Source organism: Aedes albopictus, chromosome 3 (genome assembly GCF_035046485.1).
Source record: "Aedes albopictus strain Foshan chromosome 3, AalbF5, whole genome shotgun sequence".
NCBI classification, from domain to species: domain Eukaryota; kingdom Metazoa; phylum Arthropoda; class Insecta; order Diptera; family Culicidae; genus Aedes; species Aedes albopictus.
The window spans coordinates 148,983,353-149,010,274 of record NC_085138.1 but is presented as its reverse complement, the minus strand read 5'-3'; the positions used below and the strand labels follow the sequence as shown (position 1 = coordinate 149,010,274).

At 40.7% G+C, this 26,922-nt stretch overlaps 1 protein-coding gene across 4 annotated transcripts in view; it reads right to left on the bottom strand.

Annotated features, from left to right (window-relative positions):
- LOC109416416 (solute carrier family 12 member 1) overlaps window positions 1–26,922 on the bottom strand; it is a 304,485-nt gene that overhangs the window by 28,270 nt on the left and 249,293 nt on the right. For all 4 annotated transcript variants that reach the window (XM_062843069.1, XM_029871839.2, XM_029871840.2 and 1 more), the window contains one exon: window positions 7,956–8,583. In XM_062843069.1, the coding sequence (XP_062699053.1) occupies window positions 7,956–8,583 (628 nt within the window). The remainder of the gene's footprint in view (window positions 1–7,955; window positions 8,584–26,922) is intronic.

Below are 26,922 nucleotides of genomic sequence, written 5' to 3'. Positions count from 1 at the left end.
GTGTCAGAAGTGTTCCTGGGGATATCAAGAAGTTCTGGTCTTTTTTAGTTTTTATCAGCTCTTTGAGGAAGTCCATTGTGTAAGCTGTGTCTGTTCGGGGCTGTTGGTCTTGGGGTGGCTGTATGTGTACATAATATATACAGGGTGTTAGGTTCATGAGTGCAAACTTTTCAAAGGGTGATAGAGGACCATAAATGGTGAAAAAAATTGTTCTACGCATATGGTCAAATCTCAACCGTTACGTAGATATTGAACTTCCCATGTTTTTGACTCTCATAGCCTTAACTGGCTATAACTTGAAAATGGACAAACTTATCACAATTTTTTTACCCTTATCCGAAATATTATTGAATTTTCTATCAAATGGCATCTTTGAATCGATTGCTTTAGTTAAATAACTAAGTTTTCTAGAGCAAAAATGCTCAAAATAGTGGGTTTTAATTTGTTTTTGTCAATTAACTTTGAAACATGCGTAATTAATTAAAATTCTTTCTTTGGCAGAGTTGTGGCCCCTGTTCTATTCTACAATTTGTTCTTTGTCATCAAACGTTTATCTCTTATCATTTTCTTGCAATTTCGATTTAAACATCTCATTTCAGGTCATAAATTTGCAACTGTCAAAGTAAGCACTTTTTTGCGCACTGTGCCGCACATTTAAATCGAAATTGCAAGAAAACAATAAGAGCTAGAAGTTTGATGTCAAAGTACGAAATGTAGAGTAGAACAGGGGCCACAACTTTGCCAAAGAAAAAAATTGAATTTATTACGCATGTTTCAAAGATAATTGACAAAAACAAATTAAAGCCCACTATTTTGAGCAATTTTGCTCTAGAAAACTAAGTTATTTAACTAAACCAATCGATTCAAAGATGCCATTTGATAGAAAATTCAATAATCTTTCGGATAAGGGTAAAAAAAAATGCGATAAGTTTGACCATTTTCAAGTTATAGCCAGTTAAGGCTATGAGAGTCAAAAACATGGGAAGTTCAATAACTACGTAACGGTTGAGATTTGACCATATGCGTAGAACAATTTTTTTCACCATTTATGGTCCTCTGTCACCCTTTGAAAAGTTTGCACTCACGAACCTAACACCCTGTATATGTACATGTGTGCTGTATATAGAGAAGTAGTTTCCCAAGTAACACAACTTGTCTTATAGAAATTATTTCGACTCCATTATGATCAGTTTTTTTGACAAAGTTTTGGTTTGAAACAATAAAACCGATTTTCAGACTGCTACACGACTGAAAAAGCGCAGAAGGTGGAGCCTGCGCAACATCTTAGTGATGTCATATTCATGTTCTATATGAATCTGAGCATACTTAATTTTGTATCTTAGTATGTTTTCCATTATATATTTTCAACAAATTCGAGAAAACAATACCTTGGCAACCCAAGTAACACCGAAAACATAATCAGAAGTCTTAAACTAATCATTTTGTCCTATAACAGTTGTTTCAAAGTTTTTCAAAACAAATGTTGTCTTGTATAAGTCATATTCATGATTCCAAAAACTAGTCTTCAATGATCTCTTATTAAAAAGTCGTATTTGAGTAAATATTTTGTCTTTTCAAACAAATCTGACATGTTGATATCAATTTTGTTGGATATGTTCTAATAACGTTTTTTTTTTTGCCGCAATATGACAAGTCTGATTAAGTTTTATATTTGTCTTAATATGTCCATCTAACACATTCTCGGTAGGGACTTTCGGTTCTTCAGATTTGTGCTCATGAAAATTCGAGCTGTGGCTTCGTCATATCTTAACGTTTCGCTAATAAATGCAAATACATTACAACACTCCAATTTATTGGGTTTTACATTACAACATATTTCCAGTATTGCACGCGAACTTTCGATAGTTTCTTCTCTATACTACTGCCGTTCAACTTACCCGATTATTGTAATAATCGCTCACATTTATATTTTACGACATAAAATGGCTTGAGTCTTCTTAAAATAGTTTCCTTAAAGACCACTTAAGACCGCTTACGGCAACTCGTAGCACTATCAGGAGGATTTGTTTTGTTATTTATAATAATGGTATAAGTTTGCTACTATTTAATGGGGTTAATAGTGACGTAGATCGCAAAGGAAACTTCCTTGAATTTCTTCATGCCTACCACACGATAAACAAAAAGCCCCTCTACAGCTCAACAGACTCAATATGTTTGATAAGTCGTATTAGAGTAATATTTTCAGTCTTACTTTCAATACTTGTTTTGGTTAAGTTCTGTCGAAACATAATATGTTTCATTTGTTCTTATGAAGTCATATTCAGGATTTCTGCAGTATGTATGCAAACATGTGTAACATGATGACATGTTCAGTATGTTCCATAAGTCATATATGAGTAACATTTTCAGTCTGTCTTTCAATACTTGTTTTCGATGAAGTTTTTGTTAAACATAATATGTTTTGTTTGTTTACATTAAGTCATATTCATGTTTTTTCAATAAGTAAACAAACATATGTAACACAAACTAAAGTCATTATTTTTAACTAGGCTATGTTACACTACCGATCATAAAAATGTCGATATGATGTTCAATATGTAATAAATTAAGAATAACCGTGCCAATGCTCTACAATTTTGATTGTATTAATTAATAAAATTTCAATTGGCTCGACGGCATACATCAATTTTATCATCATGGAAAAACTAGTAGTGTACTATTTTTCTAGATGGAAATTCTTATCGACTTTCACCGCATTTTTTATGAAAAATTACCCATTTTATGAACCGACAACAATGTTGATAATGACACTACCTCCTGTCAAATTTTCGTTTATAAAATCAGCTCAAAAATGTGAAATATATTTTCTTCTTCTTCTGACGTTGTCAACACTGGACCAAAGCCTGCTTCTCAGCTTAGTGTTAGTCTACGAGCACTTCCACAGTTATTTATTTAGAGCTTCCTCTGCCAATGTCAATTTTGCATGTGTATGTCACTTTAAAATTTCTTCATTCATATCCATATAAATAGTGATGGCTATATGTATGACATTGTAAAAAGAATATTCTCATTTTACATTTACAAATTTTCCAGATTGGTAAGCATTAAGCAAATTTCTAACTATATGCCATTTAGCATGCCGTGTCCAAGTATGACATTTATTTTTTCATTAATACTTTTAATATTTATAAAATATCCAGTCAAATATCCCATTTTTATCCATGATGTATGATTTTTTTTTGCAGGAATTAGAAATATTATTTAGGAAAACAAAGCATCTTAGGTTACACATGCTCAAGTAAAACGATGGTTTTAATTTGTTTTATTTTATTATCCTTCAAATATACGTGTTTATAAGGCGCATTAAATTTATCGAAGTACAAATGCCTATTTCACCAGAAAAAAATGACTCGCACCACAATTTCTGGTCATGGAAAGCCAATTTTAAGTTGGAATAGTTTAGCTGAAATAATATCGCAAGCCATATTTTGCACTTGAATAGTTTTTTTTTTTTGACATTTTGAAACATATTTGAATACGGCTATGCAACAAACATTGATTACGCTTTAGAAAAAAAACTGAATTTTCATCCTCAATTAGAAAAAGAAAACGTGTAGTTTGTTTATTGAAAGTTGTCAGAATTATGTACTGTAAAACATACTAAGAAACATAATTAAGTATGCTTGGATTCATATAGAACATGATTATAACATCTCAAATATGTTGCCGAAGCTCCACCTTCTGCGCTTTTTCGATCATATACATATCTGTCTGAAAAACGGTTTTATTGTTATGAACCAAAACACAGTAACTGGTCATATTGGAGTCGAAATAATTCCTATAGAACATGTTGTGTTACTTGGGAATCAAGATGTTTTATTGCTGTAAATAATTGAGTTTCAAAATGTCAATAATTAAAATCGACAACTGCGAAAATCGACATGCATCAATAATTCTACCAAGCCACTTTAACGCCTAATTGCCATACTGTGATCATACATTTTAATGCCAATCATTTTTTATGGTGAAATAGACTTTTGTACCCCGATAAAATTAATGCGCCTTATAAATCAGTATTTTTGAAGAATTTTGCATCGAAATAAATAAATAGTATTCATCTTATTTTAACACAAATACTCAAACATGATTTATTTTTATCAAGAATTTGTCAAGTTCATACATATGTACATATCACAAATTATTGAAACATAATAGAATATTTGATAAATATTCAATAATTTAGAAATAAAATTAAATGGCACTTTGTGACATGGCATGATACATGTTTTGAGATATGATTCAAAATTGGCTTGATATTATTTTTGTGGATACATTTTTGTGGTTGTTGTTGGTTATCATATTCGGTTTGGTATTTGAATGGTTTGATATGTGTCACGATATGGAAAGACAACAAATATCAAGTATCAAATAATTATCACAGTTTATACATTGAAGCGGCTCAAAGAGCATTATGCTCGGTAAAATCGGCCCTTATAGATAATCATATATTTTGTGGTAACATATATTCCTGTCATTTTTTGTATATAGGTATTCATAATTAAGATTCTGTTAGGAGTATATTTTTTACGTAGGTTATAAAAATCGATTCTACATTTCTATGATCGGTAGTGTAGCATGTCCCTGTTCAAAAAAAAAATGAATATTAGGTTTATGTACTGCAGAAAACCAAAATTCGTCTAATTATAAACATACGAAACATACTATGTTTTGTCTAAACATGATTGAAAACAAGTCTTAAACAAGAAACTGCAAATGTTACTCTAATATGACATATCGAACATACTGAGCATGTATGGCATGCATTATAACAAACAAAGTGTGCTTAAATAGAACATACCCAACATAATATTATACAACATGCAATATTTGTTTGAGAAAACAAAATATATAGATATATATCATTAGTGCAACAATATGATTGCAACTATGATTTGATATCAACCGAAAAACTCTACATTTAACGATTTTCCATTTTTTCTTGAGATGTTAACATAAACTGTTATCAATTTGCTATCATCGATAGCAGAAATTGTTTTCAATGTGCTGACACAGGAACATTTTTCTGCTCTCTTTTTTGATGTTTTAACCTTTAAAACGACCAAAAGGACAACAACCTGAGATTGCAATATCACAACATCAAAATTAGTTTTCAATTTGCTATCAGACTTTGCTCGGGCAGTGTTTTCCTACGCCGTTTTTTTATCCATCGGTAGTATATTTCTGTTTCCTGATACTTTTCTCGGATTCTTTGCGTGAAACAGGCTCTTTTGCTTACTCTTAAGCATTTCAAAAGGGTGTGAAGAGCATTTCAAGAGCGTTTTAGAGAGATTCAGGGTACATGGATTATAGAGGGGTTCGATGGGTTTCAGGGCTAAACAGGCAGTTGTGATGTCCCCTGTCGTTGGATCCCATTTAAATTCCCCTGCAATCAATGAATTCTTCTGGAATAGCGGTCTAACCTCGTAGAAGCCATTTTGAATCCCTTTCAATGCAATGAAACCCCCTGACACGCTCCTAAAACCTCCAAGCAGCGCTCCAAAAATGCGTCTCAAACTTCCCCTTTAGAACCCCATGCAACCACACGAAACATCCCTGAAATCCCTCGAAACGAGCTGAAACTTCTTAAAGGTTACAACGTGTAATGGTGTTTCGAGGAGTTTCGGGAGCGTTTTTAAGGGGTCTTAAGGGGGTTTCAGAAGCGTTTCAGGAGGTTTGAGAGTTGTTCAACGGGCTTAAGGGGGGGGGGGTTTAGGTAAGTTTTGGAGAGTTGCATTCAAGAGGTTTCAGGAGATTCAAAAAGCTTCGAGAGCATTTCAGAGGGTGTAAGTGGGGTTTCAGATGCATTTTAATGGTTTCGGAGTGACTTCAAGGCGTTTCTAGAGGTTTCAACGAGTTTAACGAGGTTTTAAGAATTTTCGAGTGTGGTTCGACAGGTTTTCGGTAGCGTTTTGGAGGTTTCAATTGAGTTTCAGGGTCGTTTTAGGAACATCCCAGGGCATTCCAGAGGAGCTTCAGGAGTTTTGGAGGGTTTCAGGGCACTTTAGAGATTAAACGGCCAGTTTCAGTGCTCTGGATCTTATTTAGCCCCTCTTTAGGCCCATTTAGGCCCATAGAATGTGCCTGAAATTCCACCTGAATATCGTTGATATTTCTAAAACTCCATGCCGCACGCTGTCAAAATTTTGATTATTATCGAACTTTCATGTACCTCGGATTTTTCTTCATAGAATGTCAGAATTTCGGCTATAATTTATAAATGCAAAATTTGAAAATATTCTATCGGGGAAAATTTGAGTTAGATGAGTTTTTGGCTATTTTTCATACTAAAAATCAATAATTACTCTTTTAGCCCAAAAAACAGCCCATACAAAATGTATGGAAAAATGTTCGCCGATGAAATATTTTCTAGTTTTCCGATTATGAATACATAGCCCAAATACTAATCATTTTCGAAGAAAAATCCGAGGTACATGAATGTTCGATAATAATCGAAATTTTGACACCGTGTGCCGAAGGAAGTCAAGAATATTTCCAGTAAGAAAAATTCTTGGACCGACCGGAAATCGAGTCCATTATCGTCTTGCTCACTACACAGGAACCTCTTTTTATACCATAGGTGCTGGAGATGCAAAAATTAAAACAGGGCATAAAAAGAAAGAGTTTTGTTAGTAAATTAAGTCAGCACTTCAAATGAACGTACTTAATTCTAGAGAAAAGTTTTGTCTCCTGGGGTTTTGAAATGAGGCCATTGGGGGGTTTCTTGGGTTCCAGGGAAGCCTAACAAGAAGAGGTAACAGGCGATAGAACTTATGATGGTTTCAAGGAGTTTGAGATTTATCTACAGGGATTAAAGCTCTTTCAGATGCGTAAGAGGTTTAAGACTACACACCTTGAGGGTGATCAAAAAATTTAGTTAAAAGAAAACGCTCAACTAGATTTGAGGATATCGTGATCACCGTAACGGCACTTTTTGAAAACACAATTTTCGAGATAATCGCGTTAAAAGTTTCGCGTTTTGCTTTGTCCTTATGCAGGGTGCGCGCTGCGATAAGCTGTGAGTTTCTTTTTAATGCTTCAATCTTTATGAAATTAGAAATATGCATTGTCTAACTTGTATACATTCAGATTCACCCCTAAGCTTCATAAGACGCCCCTGAGACCCCCTGGAGAACCCATGAAGGCCCCCTGTAACGCCCCCGAGAACCTTTGTAACTTTACCGGAACCCCTTGAGACCCCTGTAGCGCCTCTGATATCGCATGAAACCCCTTGAAGCCCCCATAGACCCCTAAAAACGTCCATGAAATCTTATGGTGTCCCCTAAAAACCTCTGAATTGAGTGTACAATTTGCTTCAGGTTAAAATACATAGATAAAAATATGAAAAATGTACCAAAATCGTCTTGAAACGTATCTGTGAACTCCTGGTACCTCTCTTTAACCCAATGGGATCCCCTGAAACCCAGCAGCAATAAAAGCAATGGCGTATATTTCCACAACCTTCAGTCCCTTTACTGTCCCCCTTTGCTGCTCTCTATCTTAGATCATCCTGAGCCCTATTTAGTTTCCACCTTATGACTGTTTGGTTTATTATGCAGTGGAACAGAACCCCTCTTCGGCATAATGCTCCCAATTTCATCCTATCAAAAACAAAGCTATTAAGCGATATTTGTCTTGTTTTTTTTTTCATTTTTGTATTTTTTAATGGGATTGAGCATGCATGATATTTAAGAAGAAACACGGGAACAATTGGTGCATAAATGCTTGGATTAAGATGAACGTGGGGGCATAGGCTGAAGAAGTGTGCACTGCACATATCCTACAATATTAATATCAAGTGGCTGTCTTTCTTTTCTTGCGGGGCATAAAAAATGTTGCTAAATTTGCATACAAACTAATTTAAAAAAGGCTCTGCACTCACTGTATAAAATTAAAGAGTATCTACAGCAGTTTTTTTTTTCAACTATTAAACTTACCATTATACCCAACGAAGCCTTTAGCCGTGTCCAGCTCGGATTTCGGTCCGATGAGCGTTCCAATAATAAAATCAGCAATGGCAATCAGCAGAATGAACAGCAAAACGACCTGCGCCTTCGCCTCCCACTCCATGCCAATCACGACGATTCCCAGCAGGATCACAATCGTTATCAAACCGATAATCCGAATGTCCTGCACACCGCCGTCAATTATCTCCAGCCCGAAGCTTTTCAGCATATCGGTCATCGATTCGCAGAACCCGACCACGTACATGGCACAGGCCACCGCATTGGCCAGCGAAAAGATCAACCCAATCGAGCCGCCAAACTCGGGCCCCAGTGAGCGCGATATCATGTAGTACGTTCCGCCACCCTTTATCACCCCGTTGGTGCTGATGGCCGACATCGAGAGAGCCGTAATCGTCGTCACCACGGTGGTGACCGAAATCAGTATCACGCCCTGGATGACACCGGCCTGGCCGACCACCCAACTCAGCCGCAGGAACAGCATCACACCCCAGATGTTCAGCAGACAGCGCATCAGGACGCCCTTGATCCAGCCGAACTTCACGACGCCCTCCGTCTCGCCCAGCTCCACCTGGGCCACCGTCCCCCGGCGCATGGTTTCCTGCAATGGGGAAAAACGATGGAAGTTATATAAGTTATTTTTTAAAATAAAGAATAGTTTAACTGAATACATATCATTAGGCGTCCGAGATTAAGATTCAAGACAACAGCTAGAGGGCAAATAGAAAAAGAAAATCTACCAAATTGGCCATGAAGAACTGAACGAAGGGCAAACATTATTGGGGAATTAGATAAAAATCCTGCTTTGCTTTCATATGGCTAGAAAATTCCCTAGAAAAACAACAAATTTACATACTAACCTTCTAAAAGACGCAACAAAACCAACCATTTGTAGGTTTAGTAGGTAAACAGGCGCCATTAATCAGATTACTACGTTGCTAGACTAACAGAGCTCCGAAAGTTTGCTTTCAAATGATCAAATTTCAGAAACCGCTACACCTTCACCAACACACGCAGTGCAACCGAGCCGTCATAATCTATTCTCAGCTTTGGCTCTGGATATCAAAACGAAGAGCATGGGTAGGTACACCTAGTAGAATGCGGAACTCGAACGCTCGAGTAAAGAGCTTCTTTCTGTATCTATATCTATAGCTTACCGGGCGTTTATTTAGTTTGACTGAAATCCCAACGTGATGAAAATGCGGTGTAAAGTTACGAAAGTTGCCACCCATCACACCACCCCCGCCGCCTGCCTAGCAGAACTATACTATGTAGCAATAAATGCGACAGTAATGCTACGGAACGATAGTTCCATTCATCGCAGATAGCAGTTTCAAGTAGGACAAATAGCGACTCATCATACCCAGACGCTTTTCTCCGGAACTCTGAATCTTCACCGAGATTCAATGATGGTGGGTGAGGTGCGACATTTTTCTTAAATTAATCAAATACGGTGTTTGAGCTGGTGAGTTAAATTGAGGAAGCTGAATAATCTTACTGCTTCTATCGTTTGTAGTTTAACTCTACACTATGCGAATTGAAGGAGCAGTCAGAATTAAGCTTGGCAGAATAATATTCAGTTAGTTGACAATATTCAGAAAATTGGCAACGTCCTTGCTTAGTTGGTAATTCGTAGGTGTTTGGTTACTTCAATGTGATGGTTGAATTCTATGTTAATGTTGAATTGATTTTGGATTAGTTCCAAAATTCACAAGTATTTTTTTGTCTTTGGAAAGTTTACCAGGAATTCTTGCATTTTACAATTCACTTTTTATTGTTGGTGTCCTTCAGGAAACAGATCTAGGAGAACGTGCGCAAGACGAAAGACTTCCGGCCTCTAACCTCCAAGAGTTTGAGCAGGAGGTTGGCTGGTTGAAAACGAACAAAGCCGCTGGAGCAGATCAACTATCAAGCGAGCTTCTATATAATACGGTTGAGAGGCACTGGTGAGAGCACTACACTCCCAAGTAACAATTTCATTGCTGATTGGTTTTGTTTGATTTTTATTAGGGTTTTATTACAGAAATATTCAAAACTCGCAGTTTTATAACTGCTTTCATGAAAACCATTGATAAAATGTTTTATAGTATACTTGAAGATATCCATAAAGACAGATTTTAAGAGTAAACAAAACTTTCCGATTTGTAAACCTTCTGGCAATCATTATTACCACAATAAAACTGTTAAAACTCTCAACAGAAGGCGATCCGTTCGATTAGTAACGACATCTGTTGGTGGAAAAGCAGAACTACGACATTTCTAGGTTTATTGCGGTCATCATAAAAGTAAACTTGCTTTCGTTTTATTTGCGCTGATTATGGTTGTCGCCATATTGAAGAATTAGCTAACGTGAAAGGAAAATAGTTAATTTTGGTCAAATTAGCAATGAATTGATAGTTTGCCACCATTTCCATAACATGCCCACATAAATAAACTCTTTCTGCTGTGTTTTCTTGTGATTCGAGATAGTTTTGCTAAATAAACAAATTGATTTATTTAATTCCAAGATGATAATATTCACTATTTTTGAAGCGCATTAATTTTATGATTCTGCCACCCCAAAATATTCACGGTAAAATTGAATGCGCGTAAGCTTAGCAACACAATAACAACTAAAATATTACTTTGAAATGACCGCTTCTCATCATTCGTAAGTAGAATCGTCCGAAACTTTACGTGCCATCGAAGAAGCTTCTCTGCATCTTGAGCTGTCAAAATTTTTGTTGAAAAAAAAAACCAACAACAATCGAGAATGGGAAATTTTTCTACTAGATTTTAAAACGGTTTTACTGCTACTCTTAATGCGGTTTGCAAAACCTCTCCGAGAGTGGTCCACTTATCCGGAAGATGCTCTTAAAAAGGTTATCATGAGGTTTTGATGCAATAAACAGTTTTATTGCGAGTTTTATAAAATTGGTCATGAAGATGTCTTGTAGAGCCGAACAAAACTTAAAATGTTACTTGGGCTGGGTCATTACCAAGATTTGGGAGGAGGAAGTATTACCGGAGGAATGGATAGAAGGTATCGTGTGTACCGCTGGTTTCAGGTTCCGCTGATGATATTGAAATTATAGCTCGCAAATTTGAGACGATGTCAGAGACGTACATCCGACTAAAGAGTGAAACCAGGCGAATCGGATTAGTTATTAATATGTCGAAGACAAAGTACATGATGGCAAAAGGGCTCCAGGAAGAAATCACCGCGCCCGCCACCCTGAATTCCTATCGACGGTGATGAAATCACCGTGTACTTGGGCTAACTGGTGACCGCCAGCAGAGAAATTCAGAGACGCATTGTGGCAGGAAATCGTTCTTTCTTTGGACTCCGCAGAACTCTATGATCGAATAAAGTTCGCCGTAACACGAAGTTAACCATCTACAAAACGCTGATTAGACCGGTCGTCCTCTATGGGCACGAAACATGGGCCCTACGTGCAGAGGACTAACGCGCCCTTGGAGTTTTCGAACGGAAGGTGTTGCGTACCATTTACGGCGAAATGCTGATAGAAGACGCCACGGGCCATGCTAATTTCTCATGAACCGAGTATGCGATTAGAAAGTGAAAACAATTTTCATAGTCTGCGTCTCGAGAAACAGTTATCACAATTAAGTGGTGCTGCAATATTCAGTGGTTCTCAAGCAGGGGTCACGGGCCATGTTGATTTCGCAAATACCGAAAGTCCAAGGAGAAGGTGTGAATGTTTTTAAGATTCTACATCATAAGGAGTAATACAATAAATTAGTTTTGCAAAGATCAGTGGTTCTCAAGGTGGAGTCGCGGGCCATTCTAATTTAGCAAGAATTGAAAATCCGAGGAAAGGTGTGGATGCTTTTTTTATTCTGGATCCCAAGGAGCTCTTATTTTAATAAAATAGTGTTGTGAAGCTTAGACATTCCAAATCTGGAGTCACGGCCCATGCCAATTTTTCAAGAGTCTAGAGTTAGATGAGATGAATTTGGTTTTCAAATTCTGCGTCTCAAGAAGCATTTATTACAATAAAGTGGTGCTGCAAAACTCAGTAGTTGTCAAGTCACGAATCATGCTGATTTCGCAAGAACCAAAAGCCTAATGAGAAAGAGTGAATGTTTTTGGATTCCACGTCTCAAAGAGAACTTATTACAATATACTGGTATTGTAAACCTCAGGGGTTTCCAGTCCATGCAAATTTCTCAAGTATCTAAAGTGCGATGAGAAAGTAGAAATGGTTTTTAAGATTATGCACAACAAGCAGCATAATATTGTAGTGTTGCGAAGCTCAAGGGTTTCAAATCTGGGGTCGCGGGCCATGATTATTTCTCAAAACCGAAAGTCCTAGGACGGTCGATTTGGCGTATAGTAATCTAATATGGGTGTGTTCATAAATCACGTAGACCAAGTTTTGGCGCATCTCCCTAAAACGCCCATGAAGCCTCCTGGGATCTCCCTGGGACCCCCTGGAATACCCTCAGAACCCCAGAAACACCAGAGAAACCCGTGAAACTCCACTAAGATCCCTGTAGCCCACGTTGAATCTCCCCGTTGAATCTCCCCGTTGAAACTCCCCGACAACTTCTGAAACGCCTTTTAGACTGTCTGAAACGCCCCTGGGACCCCCTGGAATCCCATTAGAATCCCTGAAATGACACTGAGATCCCCTGAAGCACTTCTAAGAAACCCTGGAAGATCCCCTGGAAATTCTTGAGAACTTCTGTAATGACTCTGAGGCCCCTTGAAGCGCCACTGAGAACCACTGAAACAATATGATACCCCCCGAGAGTCCCAAAAAATAATTTCATTTCGTTTTCACACTTTCGGTTCTTGAGGAATTCTCGTGGCTCGTGGCCATAAATTGAAATTCACTGATATTTGCAACACATCTATATTGAATATACTCCTTAAGATTACCAGTCCGAAAAACATGCGCACTTCTTCCAAGCACGTTTGGTTCTTGCGAAATTCATGTGGCCCGTGAACCCAGATTGGGAACCACTGAGCTTTGCAACACAGCTATACTGCCGTTCTACGCATAATTGTCCCATATTATATGGGATTCCCATATAACATGGGACAATTGGGCGTAGAACGGCAGTATATTATAATCATTATTCCGTGGGGGTTTTAAGAATTTCGCGTGGCCCGTTGGATAGGAAACCGCTGGTTTTAGAACTGCATCTGCATTGAAGATACTGCTGCCTGAGATGAACAATCCGAAAAACATTTGCATTTCTTTCTAGCACTTTTGGTGTTTCAGAACATTCCGTGGCCCGTGACGTCATATTGGGAGCCATTGCACAATGGTCCGAATCCACGTTTTAGCAGGAAAAAACAACGATGTCTTGAAATGCTTATAGGGAATCGCGCCACTTGGGCGGTGGCTTCTATTTTCGTCTGTTTTCCACTACAACTCAGTCAATTTTGAACCAACTCACACATTTTTTGGAATGCGGTGAGATAGGTATAGTACCTACCCGTGTACAACATTTCAAGTGAACTGGTTCAAAATTGACTGAGTTGTAGTGGAAAACAGACGAATATAGAAGCCACCGCCCAAGTGGCGCGATACCCTATCTTATAATTAACAGTTTGGTCGCCAAACAACTCTGCAATAGTGCACGGTTGGACACTCGACAGCACAACCTATTATACAAATATTTGAAGAAGTGAAGTTTGGCCACCAGCACAACCGTGCGTGAGTAGCTCAAATAAGCGGACTATGATAAAAAAAAGTATCGCATTCGAATGTTAAGGAAATTTATGCCAAGTACAGTATCCCAAAATTCTTGGTGACTATTTGGCATTTATCCTAATGGCTTTTAGCTCAAGTCATTTTTTGGCCGAATGACTGAACATATTTTCGGTCATTCTCAGCATCAAAAAGCTAGTAGGCATGGTCTGGAGCAAGTCTTCGGTACAAAATTATGTATGTGGGGGTATGGTTATTAGGCTGTTTACTTAAATGGACAGCCAACTATTAAAAGAAGGGAAAATGTCTATGTCAGTATAACTGTTGGGTACATGTTGGGATTGATGGCCAACATAAAAACAGATCAGTGGTAGGTTGTTGACGGGTTATACGTCATCAATGGCGATCAATGGCCTGCAAAACAACAATTTTTGCTTGCTACCAGGGGCTCAATTGAATGATATGCACCGGTCTGCAGTCGTCAGAGAGCCTTAATTGGTGTTAATTAAATGGTTTCAGGTGCGTTCCAGGAGATTTCAGGGGGATTTGGGGAGTATCAGAGGCGTTCTAGGAGGTATCAAGTGTGTTTTAGGGGCTCCCAAGAGGTTCCAGAAGGGTACCTGGAGGTCTCGAGGGCGTTTCAGTGGGTTGCAGAGGCGCTTCAGGAGGTCTCTGTCGGAACGCACTTGAAGGCTCCAGAAACCCTTTGAAACCTTTTGGATGCCCTTCTTTTGGACTCTTTGGGAACTTTCTAGAAATGCCCTTGGCCTCAACTCAAACTCCCAGGAGCTACATTTGTTCTCACGAACTATGTTTCTTCAATGAAGTTCTGGCTTAATAATTTCCATTTTTATGCATTTTTTAATTCATGCAGTCCCACTTCCCAGCCTAGCATAAAAAATGCCACTGACTCATGTATAAGTTTTACCGGAATTTTGCTGAAAAATTTCTCGGCGGATTTTTAGAATTATGGTAGGTTTGTTGATGGTAATAAATTTATTGACTTACCTCGATGCGTGGGAAATTCAGGCAAGGTCAAGAAATGGGTAATCGACTTGGCCTCAGTGCGGAGGTGAGAGGAAACGTCAAAGTTTACCAAAAATTTAGAGCTTGCTAGGCAAAGTTTTTTGAACATGCCTTTTAAAAAAAAAGTGCACTAAATGAACATTTTTAAGCGCCCCGTTTGACGTCCATACAAAGCATTATTTTTTGATTTTCGTATGTTTTTGAGACCTCCGGAAATGGCTTTTTTTGTATGGAAATCAGACAATCTTTACTTTTTTCTTTCCAACGATCACATCAATCGAGAAAAGAAAGTAACAAAGTAGGAGCAAAATGACGAGTCATGGATTGAACCCTGCACCTTCTGCTTGCGAATCAGAAACGTTAGCAACTAGGCTACGAAGCTCGAATATGCCAATAAATTTAATCAGAGTTATTTGCTTGAAGAATATCACTGGTATGCTTTATTGCCATGAAACCAATTCATGTTTATCCAATAACACTAGTTTACAAAATAAAACGAAAGTCGTGAACTTCTGTCAACGACCAAAATTTTTAAAGCATAATTTAGCCCTGATTTCGAAACCGTGCTTCAAAAAATTTTAAGTAGAACAGTTTTTGAGTTTAAGCTAAATATCGAGTTTTACAACTTTTTAAAATATGGAATTTAACAAAATTCAAATATTTTGCGATTTGTTCAACCAATTTTGAATCTTTTTCCATAGATTAAAAGCTGAATATAATACCATTCGATCATCTGAATACAGGATTTGCGTCAGATTGATGAACTCAAGATATTGGAGAGTTTTGGGGACGATCTCTGTTCGGAGCTGGTTCTCCGGACTTGTGGGGACACTCGCGACGAAGTAGTGGTCTTCGGATGTGGTTCTGCCACTCGAATAATAACGCGACGAGGTTAGGCTACGAAACACGTGATACGCGAAAATGAAACACGTTGCTAGAGAGAAAACGATGTGTATAGCGCAAGGATCGATTATGTTCTAATTACAATGGTATTATCTGCTATGGCAATAGGTGGAGAGAGTGTGGTTATTCTCTGCTTCTCTGCTTTGGGTAGTGAGAAAGAGAGACCTATTCGTGTAGGGTAAATATAATAAATATAGACGGTTCCTAACATTCCGCCCACCATTGAAATACAGGTATGTTCCGTTTTTGTCACTATTCGTTTTTATCACTATCCGTTTTTGTCACTATCCGATTTCGTCAACATTCCATTCCGTTTTTGTCAACACTAATTTTTTTGTCAAATTTATTCCCTCGAATAAGAGTTATTTATAGCTGAACATTAATCTTGAGGCAATGCATACTAGAGATGGGCGAACCGTTCGCGAACGGTTCCGAAGAGCTAGTTCTAAGGAAAGAATGATTGAACGGTCGTTCATTTTAAAAGAACGGTAGTTCTCCGTTCTCTAAAAAAACGAGAAAATTAAGGTCCTACAAAACTTTTCATTCAGTTTTTTTGATGAACGAGTGATGTGTTCTGAGAGAGCGAATGTTGCAATCATTTTGTAAAATAGTGCTTCGATGACATATGCAGCCGGTCGAAAGACAGCAATTGATAAATAATGTGTCAATAATGTACAGTATGGCAAATCCTATATATTTTTTTGCGGAGTAGGATTTGCTTTGACTGCGGCTGACCACATATCACGTAAATAAAACAGCAACGTACCAACGTCAAATTTCGATTCACAAAACAACCCTAAGACTACTGAACGGAAGAACGGTTCAAAAGAACTAGTTCTTTGTGCGGAACTGTTGAGTTGAGAATGGTTCCCTTGAAAGAACTGTTTTGCCCATCTCTAATGCATACATTAATGAAGTTGAAACAACTACCGTCTACCCTCGTTGGTTTGACCGCATCTAATCTGAACACTTTTTAATTTGACCCCCGCTAGTCTGCACATCGTTCAAACTAAAAATGATTCAAACGTCATTCTGCTCATGGAACGGGGTGAAACGGAACGCAGAATCAAAACAAAACAGCAAAAAGGGTTACCATCAGTGTGTTTTTCGATGCCCACAGAGTTACTAGAAGTTCAAATTAAAAATGAACCCCGTTGGTTTGCATGAGGTGTCGTTCAAACCAACGGGGGTAGACGGTACCAAAGATGACATAGAAGACGTATACGTCACAGTAGCTTTCAACACAATTCAAATTCAGCTATAAATAATGATAATTCATGCTTTCTCTCAAGCATAATTTAACCTCTTATTTGAAAATGATAAAAATTAAACCAATTGTCCAATGGAAAAATTAAACCGAGCCAATTTAATTAATGAAATTCTGACAGGAGGTGGCAGGAGGTAACACGTGAATATCAATATTATCATCAACAATTTTTCCGTTTTTTTAAATGGCTCAATCATTTTCCAAGTGTAACAAAATTTGCTAATCATGATAGATCAACAATAGATGGGATGTGCATATAAAACCATCAAAGGACGGATTCGATTATCCGGCAATAACAAAAAATCACCATGGATAATCGAACATTTCTTTTTATTTCATTAGCCTATTTTGTTTGGGCACCATTGATGTCCCTTCCAGGGATTGCTCAGGTTGTCCATCTGGGTATTCCTCCAAGAACTTCTTTCTGAAGATCCTTCTTCTCCTTTCTTTGTCTTATTATTATTATTCTTCTTTACGGCTCTACGTTTCAACTGGAACTTGGCCTGCCACTTCAAGTGTAATTCAAGAACTTAAACAGTTTAGGGCTTTCTTTGCCTGTCCTTGCCTGAATTTTTACACTACAATCTTTTAAACATGACTTTTATAAGTAAAATAAATTTCACGTGATTTTGTACACGTTTTCTTTAAATTATGCGATGTGCTGAATTTTTCTCTCCTGGTCGCTATTTCTTTCCGACGGGGCTCAAACTTCTACCAGAGATCTCTCTTGTCATCCTTGATAGCCTGTCGAAATTTTCCAGACTGAAACAGCTATATTCACTAGCCTAACAGGAGATTCCTATAGAATTTTATCCAAGATTTCATCTTTCGTTTGCTCCAAAAATGCTATCTTGATTTTCTTCAGTGATTCTTGTATTCCTCCAGATTCCTTAATGGATTTCTTCTGAGAAATCGTCAAGGAATAATTCAGAAGTTCCTTTAGGTGAATTCTCCAGCAACTCCTGAAGGGTTCCAAGAAGAAACAAAAATTCCCAAAAAATCCTACAGAATTCCCATTAATTCTGAAAGTCGAGTAACAATTGGATGATTTCTTGAAAGAACTTATACAGGATTCCTAGAAGGAATTTCTTAAGGATTCCCACAAGGAACTTCTGGAGGATCCTCAGGAATAACTCCCCGGAGATTTCTATACAGAACATCATCCCTGAAGAAACTTCTGGATTTTAGGAAAGAATTCCTGGAAGATTACTAGACTAAACTTCTGGGAGATTCCCAGGAAATGTAGTAAGAAATCGGGGATAATTATGATTTAATGTTATTTTAATTAACTAGATTTTCAGCCCAAGGCTGGTTCATCTATAGTAATCATGAGGAAATAATATGGATGAAAGATAGAACCGTATTGGAAAGTCTCTGAAAGTTCCAGTAGGTGTAGATGTTTCTACTGCGCATAAATACAAAAAAAGTCAAAAAATATCATAAGAAAATCTTTAAAGATTCCAAGAAAGAACTTCTGATGGAATTCTAGAAAAACTGTTGAAGGAATCCCAGAAAGATCCCCTGGAGAAATATCAGAAAAAAAAACTCCTTAAGGGATTTCAGAAAGCAGTCTTGGAAGAAATCCCGTAGGAAATTTTGAAGAAACGGAGAAACTCCTATATTTCAAAATTAAAATCTTGGCGAATCTCCAAAGCAACTCTTGGATGAATTTATGAACTAGGACTAAATCCCAGAATTATTTTCTTAGCCCACCTTGTGCATAAGGGCCATTCCAGCCCCAAACCGTACACTACGTCAGCGAGCTGTTCCCAACATAATGCATAAGTATGGTTAATAACTTCCAATTCCTGGTGGAATATTTGAAGGGATCTCCAAAGAAACTCCAGGAAAAATTTAAATAGAGACATCTAGTTTGATCCGAGAAGTAATTTCTGAAGAAATCATAAGGGGCAGAACCTTTTTTCTCTAAAAATTCTGTAGATGCCGTCCATAAATTACGTATTTTAGTAGAGTGGGGGGGAGTCTCTGATTATGCTACGAACCATGTTTTAGGTATGGGAAAAAAGGCTACGAGGAGGAGGAGGTATCAAAAATCGTCTAAAAATGCTACGTCGTTTATGGACGACTCCTATCGAATTCCAAAAGATAAACAAGCGAATTGGTATAAGGTAACCTACAAGCATTCTGGAGGAACTTCTTGGAGAATCCATTATTCTGGAGAAAATACAAGTGATTGCCCAGAAAAATTCCTGAAGATTTTCTAAAAGTATCCTAGTGAATCCTAAAAGTATCCTAGTGAAGCGAAAAAAAACACGGCAGGCTGCGGTGGGCTGGGCACGTAGCTCGTATGCCGGAGGAACGACAAGCTAAAACCATATTCAGCAGAGAATCAGGTAGGGGTCGTCGGCTTCGTGGTAGGCCGCGCACACGGTGGCTTTTTGCAGTTGAGGAGGACCTAAGGGCTCAGAACGTTGAGGGTGACTGGAAGCGATTGGCCCAGGACCGAGACCAGTGGAGGCGAATGCTTCATTTGGCGTAGACTCACCGCTACGAGTTGTAGACAAGTATCAAGTAGTATGTATCCTAGTTGAAACTTCTATAGGAATCTGTTAAGATGAAAATCGTGGAGAAATGTGAAATGTGGAAGGAAGTAAACACATCCTTTTTTGTTAGGATATCGAAATTACGTCCTTGTAGATTAATCATTTCTAGAAGTATGTCATATTTTAAAACGTCAATCCAGATACTGGAACTGTAATAAAAATTGGAATTGGAAAATAAATTTCCAAAATTGTGGTCACAAATGTGGTAAAAACCTCTTGTCGGCGTCACAGTCTGAAAACTGTAATTTGAACTGTGCTACCAAGATGTGCTAAAAGATATCAAAAACAATTAAATTTCATTATAAACTACATATTTTTACTTTTGGAATGTGTTCTACAGTAAATCTTCCAATTCACATAAAAATTTTTGCAAAATATTTTGTCAAAGAAAATTATTCCGTTTTTATCACTATTCCGTTTTTGTCAACTGAAAATCGTGGACCGTGTTGATAAAAACGGAACATACCTGTATACATTTCAATACTAACTCCTATCCTGACTGAGCTTAATGAACTACTAACACTATGTATTACAAATTCAACAGATATTTTCGTTGGTTGTTGTTCGACGGGTTGAGGCTCGGTGAACTCCGGTCGGTCAATGAATTTCGATGCACCAGGTCTAGTCCTCTCCGTCGTTACGATGGCCATAGTCCAGGGTGCCTGCCAATACGATTGGTTTTAGGTCGGAGAAAACAAGGTTCAAGAAATGAAAACTAGATACTTAACTTGGGAGGAGACCATAGGGCCTCCTCCAATCCGACAACGCTTGTGTTGCTGGGACCGCGAATTACTGGAACGACGCTGCTTCCGGGTCCTCGGGTAGGTTGTCGGGAATCGGTAGAACGCACACGCGTGTGATGGCTCTCTTGAAGATGCCGTCCTTGGTTCGGATGTTGACGACCCGGATTAGTCCGTCGTTTCCAGGGAACGTTTCAATTACGCGGCCGAAATGCCACTTCTGCGGCGGTAGATTATCGTCGCGAACTAGAACCATAGTTCCTACGCGAATGTTGTTTCGTTCGTGTGTCCATCGGGTTCGCTGTTGCAGCCCCGATAGGTATTCGGTAGACCATCGCTTCCACAAGCGGCGGACAAACTCCTGTGTCATCTGCCACTGAGAAAGCCGGTTGCAAGGAACTTCTTCGTATGAGGGCTCCGGGATTGCAGTCAGCGGTCGGTGTACCAGAAAGTGACCTGGCGTGAGGACGTCCAAGTCTTCTGGGGAATTGCTGAGCTGCGTTAGCGGTCGAGAGTTGAGCAGTGCCTCGGTCTGCGTAAGCACTGTGTGGAACTGCTCGGGTGTTACCATTGCGTTTGCAAGAGTGCGACGGAGATGGGTCTTAAGGGATTTAACCGCTGCTTCCCAGATTCCCCCGAAGTGCGGCGATCTCGGAGGAATAAACGAGAACTGAATGCCCTCAGCGGAGCATTGTCGTTCGATATCCAGGCGATTCTGCTGGGTCCGAAACAGATTCAGGAACTCGTTCAGTATTCGGCGAGCGCCGACAAAGTTTGTCGCATTGTCGCAGTAAATGGTCTGCGGAACTCCTCGGCGAACAGCAAACCTCTTCAGGGAAGCGATAAACGAGTCGGTTGACAAATTGCCTACCAACTCTAGGTGTACTGCCTTGGTTGATAGACAAACGAAGACAGCTACAAAAGATTTCACCGGCGCAGCTTTCCTTGTCGGAGGTCGGAGATAGAAAGGTCCGCAGAAATCCACCCCAGCGTTCAGGAACGGCAACGCTGGCGATACCCGAACTTGTGGCAAGTCTGCCATTATTTGTTCTGCGAAGCTTGGCCGATTTCGAAAACAGGTAACGCACTCGTGCGTAACCTTTCTCACGATATCACGTAACCGGAGAGGCCAGAACTTCGCACGAACGCTTGCTATCAGGAGAGTCGGTCCAGCATGTAGTTGACGAAGGTGGTAGTGACGAACGACTAACAGCGTGAACGGATGCTTGTTGTCCAAGATTATAGGTTGCTTCTGAGCGTACGGGACAGCTGCATTGTTGAGACGTCCTCTAGTGCGAAGAATACCATTGACGAGAACTGGAGACAAAGTTTTCAGCTTCGACGTTGACTTCACTTGACCAGTGGTGCGGATAGAGTGCAGGTCTTCCGGAAACGATTCCTGTTGAGCAAGTTTTGCCAAACTACACAACGCTTCGTCCAACTCTGCTGTGGTTAAGGCTCCGGATCTGCGGCTAGACACATTATGTATCTTCGAATTGTAGCAGAATCTCTGTATGTAGGCTACCAATCTGACGAGACTGGAGAGAGACGATTTCAGGGTGAATATAGTACTTTGAACGACTGTAGGCAACGAAACCGTGGGTTTATCTTGGAGTTGCTCTGAACTGAAGTGATCGTCGGAGGTTTTGACTAAAGCGGGCCAGAACCGGTTGGGTTGCTGTAACCATTGTGGTCCCTGCCACCACAGCATATGGTCTACAAGCTCCGTTGCAGACATTCCCCGGGATATGACATCTGCTGGGTTATCGATGCCTGGAACGTGTCTCCAGCTTCCAGCAGCGGTGATTTGCTGAATTTCAGCCACTCGGTTGCTGACAAATGTTTTCCAACGAGACGGTGAAGCGGACAACCAGTGGACGACAATAGTTGAATCCGTCCAGAAGAAAGGACGGGCTTGGATACGAAGACTGGTTTCCACTTTTTCGAACAAATGGCTGAGTAAGAGAGCACCACAGAGTTCTAAACGCGGTAAGCGAATAGTAGAACCAAATTTCTCGGTTCCCGTCGGAGCCACTTTTGACTTAGCTGTAAGCAGATGAACCGAGACGATTCCGCTAGACGAAACTGTGCGGAGGTAGATGCACGCGCCGTATGCGCGTTCGGAGGCGTCACTGAACCCATGCAGCTCTACGTAGACTGTATCGTTACAGGATGCCGCCCAACGTGGAACGGTAAACTCGTCGAGAATATCGAGATCATTCCGGAAGGATTTCCAGAATTGCTGTTGACGATCGTTGAGTGGATTGTCCCAGGAAACCTTCGCTTTCCATAACTCCTGCATGAAAAGTTTCGAGCGTAGTACCACTAGCCCCAACAGACCGAGAGGGTCGAATAAGCGTGCTGCCTCAGAAAGCACCAATCGTTTGGTTATAGCAGCGTCCTGGGTCCAAGTGGGTATTTTGAAGCGGAAGACGTCTTTGTCTGGCTGCCAGAGCAGCCCCAAGGTTTTCACAGGCGAGGATGACGAATCGAGCTCCACCAGACTTCGATCTTCTCGAAACTCCGCTGGAATATGCTGTAGAATTGCCGAACTGTTGGATGCCCATTTGTGCAACTTAAATCCAGCCGACTGCAAGAGATCAATCAGCTCTCGGCAAAGTTCAACACCTTCTTCTTCCGATGCTACTCCCGTAAGCAGATCGTCAATGTAGAAGTCTTTTGACACCACCTCTGCGGCCTTTGGGTGAGTCGATTCGCCGTCAGAGGCGAGTTGCTGGAGACAACGTGTCGCCAGGTACGGAGCTGCCGCCGTACCATAAGTAACCGTCAGCAATTCGAAGGTTTGGAGGGGGTCCGACGGTGACGATCGAAACAAAATACGTTGCAAGGGCCGATCAGATGGGGATACCAACACTTGCCGGTACATTTTCTGCAAATCAGCGACGAATACGAAGCGAGGAAGTCTAAATCGTAGGATGATGCTGTACAGGTCGTCCTGGACAACTGGACCCACCATCAGTGCGTCGTTCAATGATACACCAGTATCAGTGGGGCACGACGCATCAAAGACGACGCGGAGTTTCGTCGTGACACTCTCCGGACGAACTATGCAATGGTGAGGCATATAATAGGACTTCTGCCCGGGAACTTCTGCGCTAGCATCGATCGGTGCCATGTGTCCTAGATGAACGTACTCCCGTATGAAATCGGTGTACGCCTCCAACAGTGAAGGATTCGCCTGAAGCCGCCGTTCCAGGGACAAAAAGCGCCGAGTTGCGATGGAACGAGAATCTCCCAACCTGTCCAGAACATCTGGTTTCTTCGGCAATGACACCACAAATCTTCCAGTGGAGTTTCGAATTGTGGTAGCGGCAAAATGGGTTTCGCATTTCCGTTCTTCCGTGGAGAAGGTCTCGTTGGTATTGCACGACTCAACTTCCCAGAAGCGAGCAAGCTGATTTTTCAACTCAGCGTTGCTGCAGACTAGCGTGGTGGCAGACAGGCTCGAGTCCACCGTATTCACCTTTCCGGATACTATCCACCCAAAAACCGTTTCCTTCAACTGGGGTAGTTCCGATCCGAGGTCGACGAAACCTTCTAGCAGTAGACGATAGTACACTTCGGCTCCGATGATAGCATCGATGCGATTCGGCTCAAAGAAGCGAGGATCAGCAAGTTGTACGGATGGAGGAATCTTCCAGGAGGCTACCGACAACCGGTTCGACGGCAAAATCGGCTTAAACTCCGGCAAAATGTGGAACTTGAGGTCAACAGCAAAATCTGTACAACGCGATCGTACGATTGCTGTCGTCGATTGCCTCGACACAGCAGCACTGGGACCCACACCTTGGAGAGAAAGCGGGTCGTTCTGCCGACGTAGATCCAATTTCTGCGCCAAATGTTCACTCATCAGATTTCGTTCGGAGCAGCAATCAAGGAGGGCGCGAGCGAACTGGACATTCCCGTTGTAGTCAGCTATCTTGACGACAGCAGTCGAGAGAAGAATCACGCTACTATCGGCAGTAGCAGTGGCAGGAAGAGCGACTGGACGAGAGGTGGATGGGCCAGCGGAGGGTGCGGTGGTAACTGTTTGCGATTGCGAAGCGGAGGAATTGTTCAAAGGTGCGATTGCGGGCTGACTTTGTGGAATAGCGGGTTTCGTGGGTTGCGATTGCGAGTGATCTTGTCCGTTGCTTGCTGGGCGCAAATGCAGCATCGTATGGTGCTTTTGACCGCAGGCACGACAAGCTGAGCTAGGACAAGCCCTGACCAAGTGGGAAGAGGAAAGACAATTTAGGCACAAACCAGCTTTCCTGACTGATTCTAGCCGTTGGGAAGGATTCATACTGATAAAGGATTCGCATTTGAAAGGAGAGTGAGAGGATTTTTGACAGTGTGGACAAACTTTTTTCGGAGTCGTGGTAGTTGTGAGAGTCGAACCGACCTTGGACTTGGCCGTCGATTTCCCATGATCTTGATGAGAGTCCGAACCCCGGGATTTCATGGATGCCAGGGGTTGTAGGGTTGCGAGGTGATCCCGCAGAAACTGCAACAAGTCCTCGTACTTTGGTGCTTCACGAGAGTTGTGAGCACGCTCCCAATGCCGTTGCGTGTCAACATCGAGACGTGTATACAGAATATGCGCGAGCAAATGAGTCCACCCGTCTGTCTTCAGTCCAATTTTACGCAGCTGTAGAAGATTCCGCTCGTACGAGTCGATGAGGCCAACTAGAGCGTCGTACGATTCCCGCTTGATGGGTTCGGCATTCAGGAAACTGTCCATCAGTGCTCGAGCGATGATCTTTTTGTTCTCGAACCGTTGTTCGAGCATCTGCCACGCGACATCGAAGTTGGCCGCCGTCACTTCAATGGATTCCACCAACGTCCGGGCTTCTTTGGTGAGCACGGAGAGAAGATAGTGAAACTTATCGACCGGCGAAAGCGAAGCATCTTTACCGATCATGCTCTGGAAAGCGTCACGAAAACTCAACCAATCTTTCACACAACCGTCAAAGGAAGGAATTTTAAATACAGGGAGATGAATTCGGGAGTTAGGAATTTGGCCGGGCGGAGCGGAAGAAGCTACAGCTGTCGGATTGCCTCGGTGCGACGTTAGGAAATCCTTCGCATCGAAGTACCTGTCCTCAAAATCCAGGCGAGTTTTTCTGTTGCCAGCTTCAACGTCCTTCTTCAGCTCCTCCCCCTCCTTGTCTTCCCCAGCGGACAATTTCAAATCTTGCTCCTGCCGCGTTTCAATTTTAGCACGATTATTCCGAAACTCCTTGAAAAGCGTTTCCAAATGCTCCAAGCGTGAAGCAATCCTGACCGTGTCACGTGGTGCATTGAAATTCGCAACAAATGCCTCCACGTTGGCCATGGAGTCCATGTACCCCCGCTCGATCTTGCACAATTCGCGCAAAGATGCCATTTTCAGATCAATTCCAGATATTTTTCCAAATCGCAAACCCAATCAAATTCCAAAAGACGTAGCGTGGTCAATTGCCCAAAAAAATCAATCAAATCGCGAACAAATTCCTTATGTACTATAATGAAACTCGCATGCAAGTTTATTTGTATTAAAGAATAGCCGTACCTTGATGCGTGTGTGTACTCACGCTAACCTCTTTTGTTCGCTGACCCAAGCCACGCTGGATTCGCCAGGTTCTGGAGGAAGGTGTCGAAATGCGCCTCGAAATGCTCCGTCTCCGTGGTATCCGCGCTTCGGGGACAGGCCGTAGTAGAAATTCCGGTTGCTCTACCGGATCCGCAATCGTCGAATCGGAATTCGACGCCAAAATTGCCGCTCGCAATGCAGCACACTAGAGGCAGCGACTGTGACACTATCACCACACACAATCTATCACTTTCTTCGCCAGTTTTTGGCCACTAAAACGCACAAATCCGGCTCCTCGAAGGACCAATAATGTTCGGAGCTGGTTCTCCGGACTTGTGGGGACACTCGCGACGAAGTAGTGGTCTTCGGATGTGGTTCTGCCACTCGAATAATAACGCGACGTGGTTAGGCTACGAAACACGTGATACGCGAAAATGAAACTTGTTGCTAGAGAGAAAACGATGTGTATAGCGCAAGGATCGATTATGTTCTAATTACAATGGTATTATCTGCTATGGCAATAGGTGGAGAGAGTGTGGTTATTCTCTGCTTCTCTGCTTTGGGTAGTGAGAAAGAGAGACCTATTCGTATAGGGTAAATATAATAAATATAGACGGTTCCTAACAATCTCCTTAAATTTTAGCAAAATTTTTCAAAATATATGAAGAAATGTATTTTTTTTTCAATAAGAAAAAAAAAAAAAACAATTTAAAATTTCTTTCTCAACGTTTTTTTTGACTTATCGTATGTAGACGAGTCACAGTTCAGCAAGAACATCCTTCATGACCTTGAAAAATACATAAAATACATTTTGAAAGAAATCATGTTTTGTAGTAAATTGCAAAAAATAGGTAAGTAAGGGCATATATGATCTATAATGGCACAAATTTCCCAAATGGAGCAGAACGTGCTTCTGGAGCCGACCTACTGATAAGGGCTTGGAGAAAGGTATCTATACCCGAGCAGGAGAAAATAGCTGAAGAATAACAAACTCAGGTATGGAAAACCGAATACCTGCAACCTGAATGAGGAATACCCTGCATAAGAGGTAAAATACCTAAAATAATAACTGGTGTGTATACCCGGGTAGAGGCTAATGGCAAACAAAGGACAAAATAATAACTGGTTTTGCCATCATATCTCGTTTTGCCATTCTTCTGTTATTATGAAAAACTTAAAATGGCAAATCAATAGCAAAATAT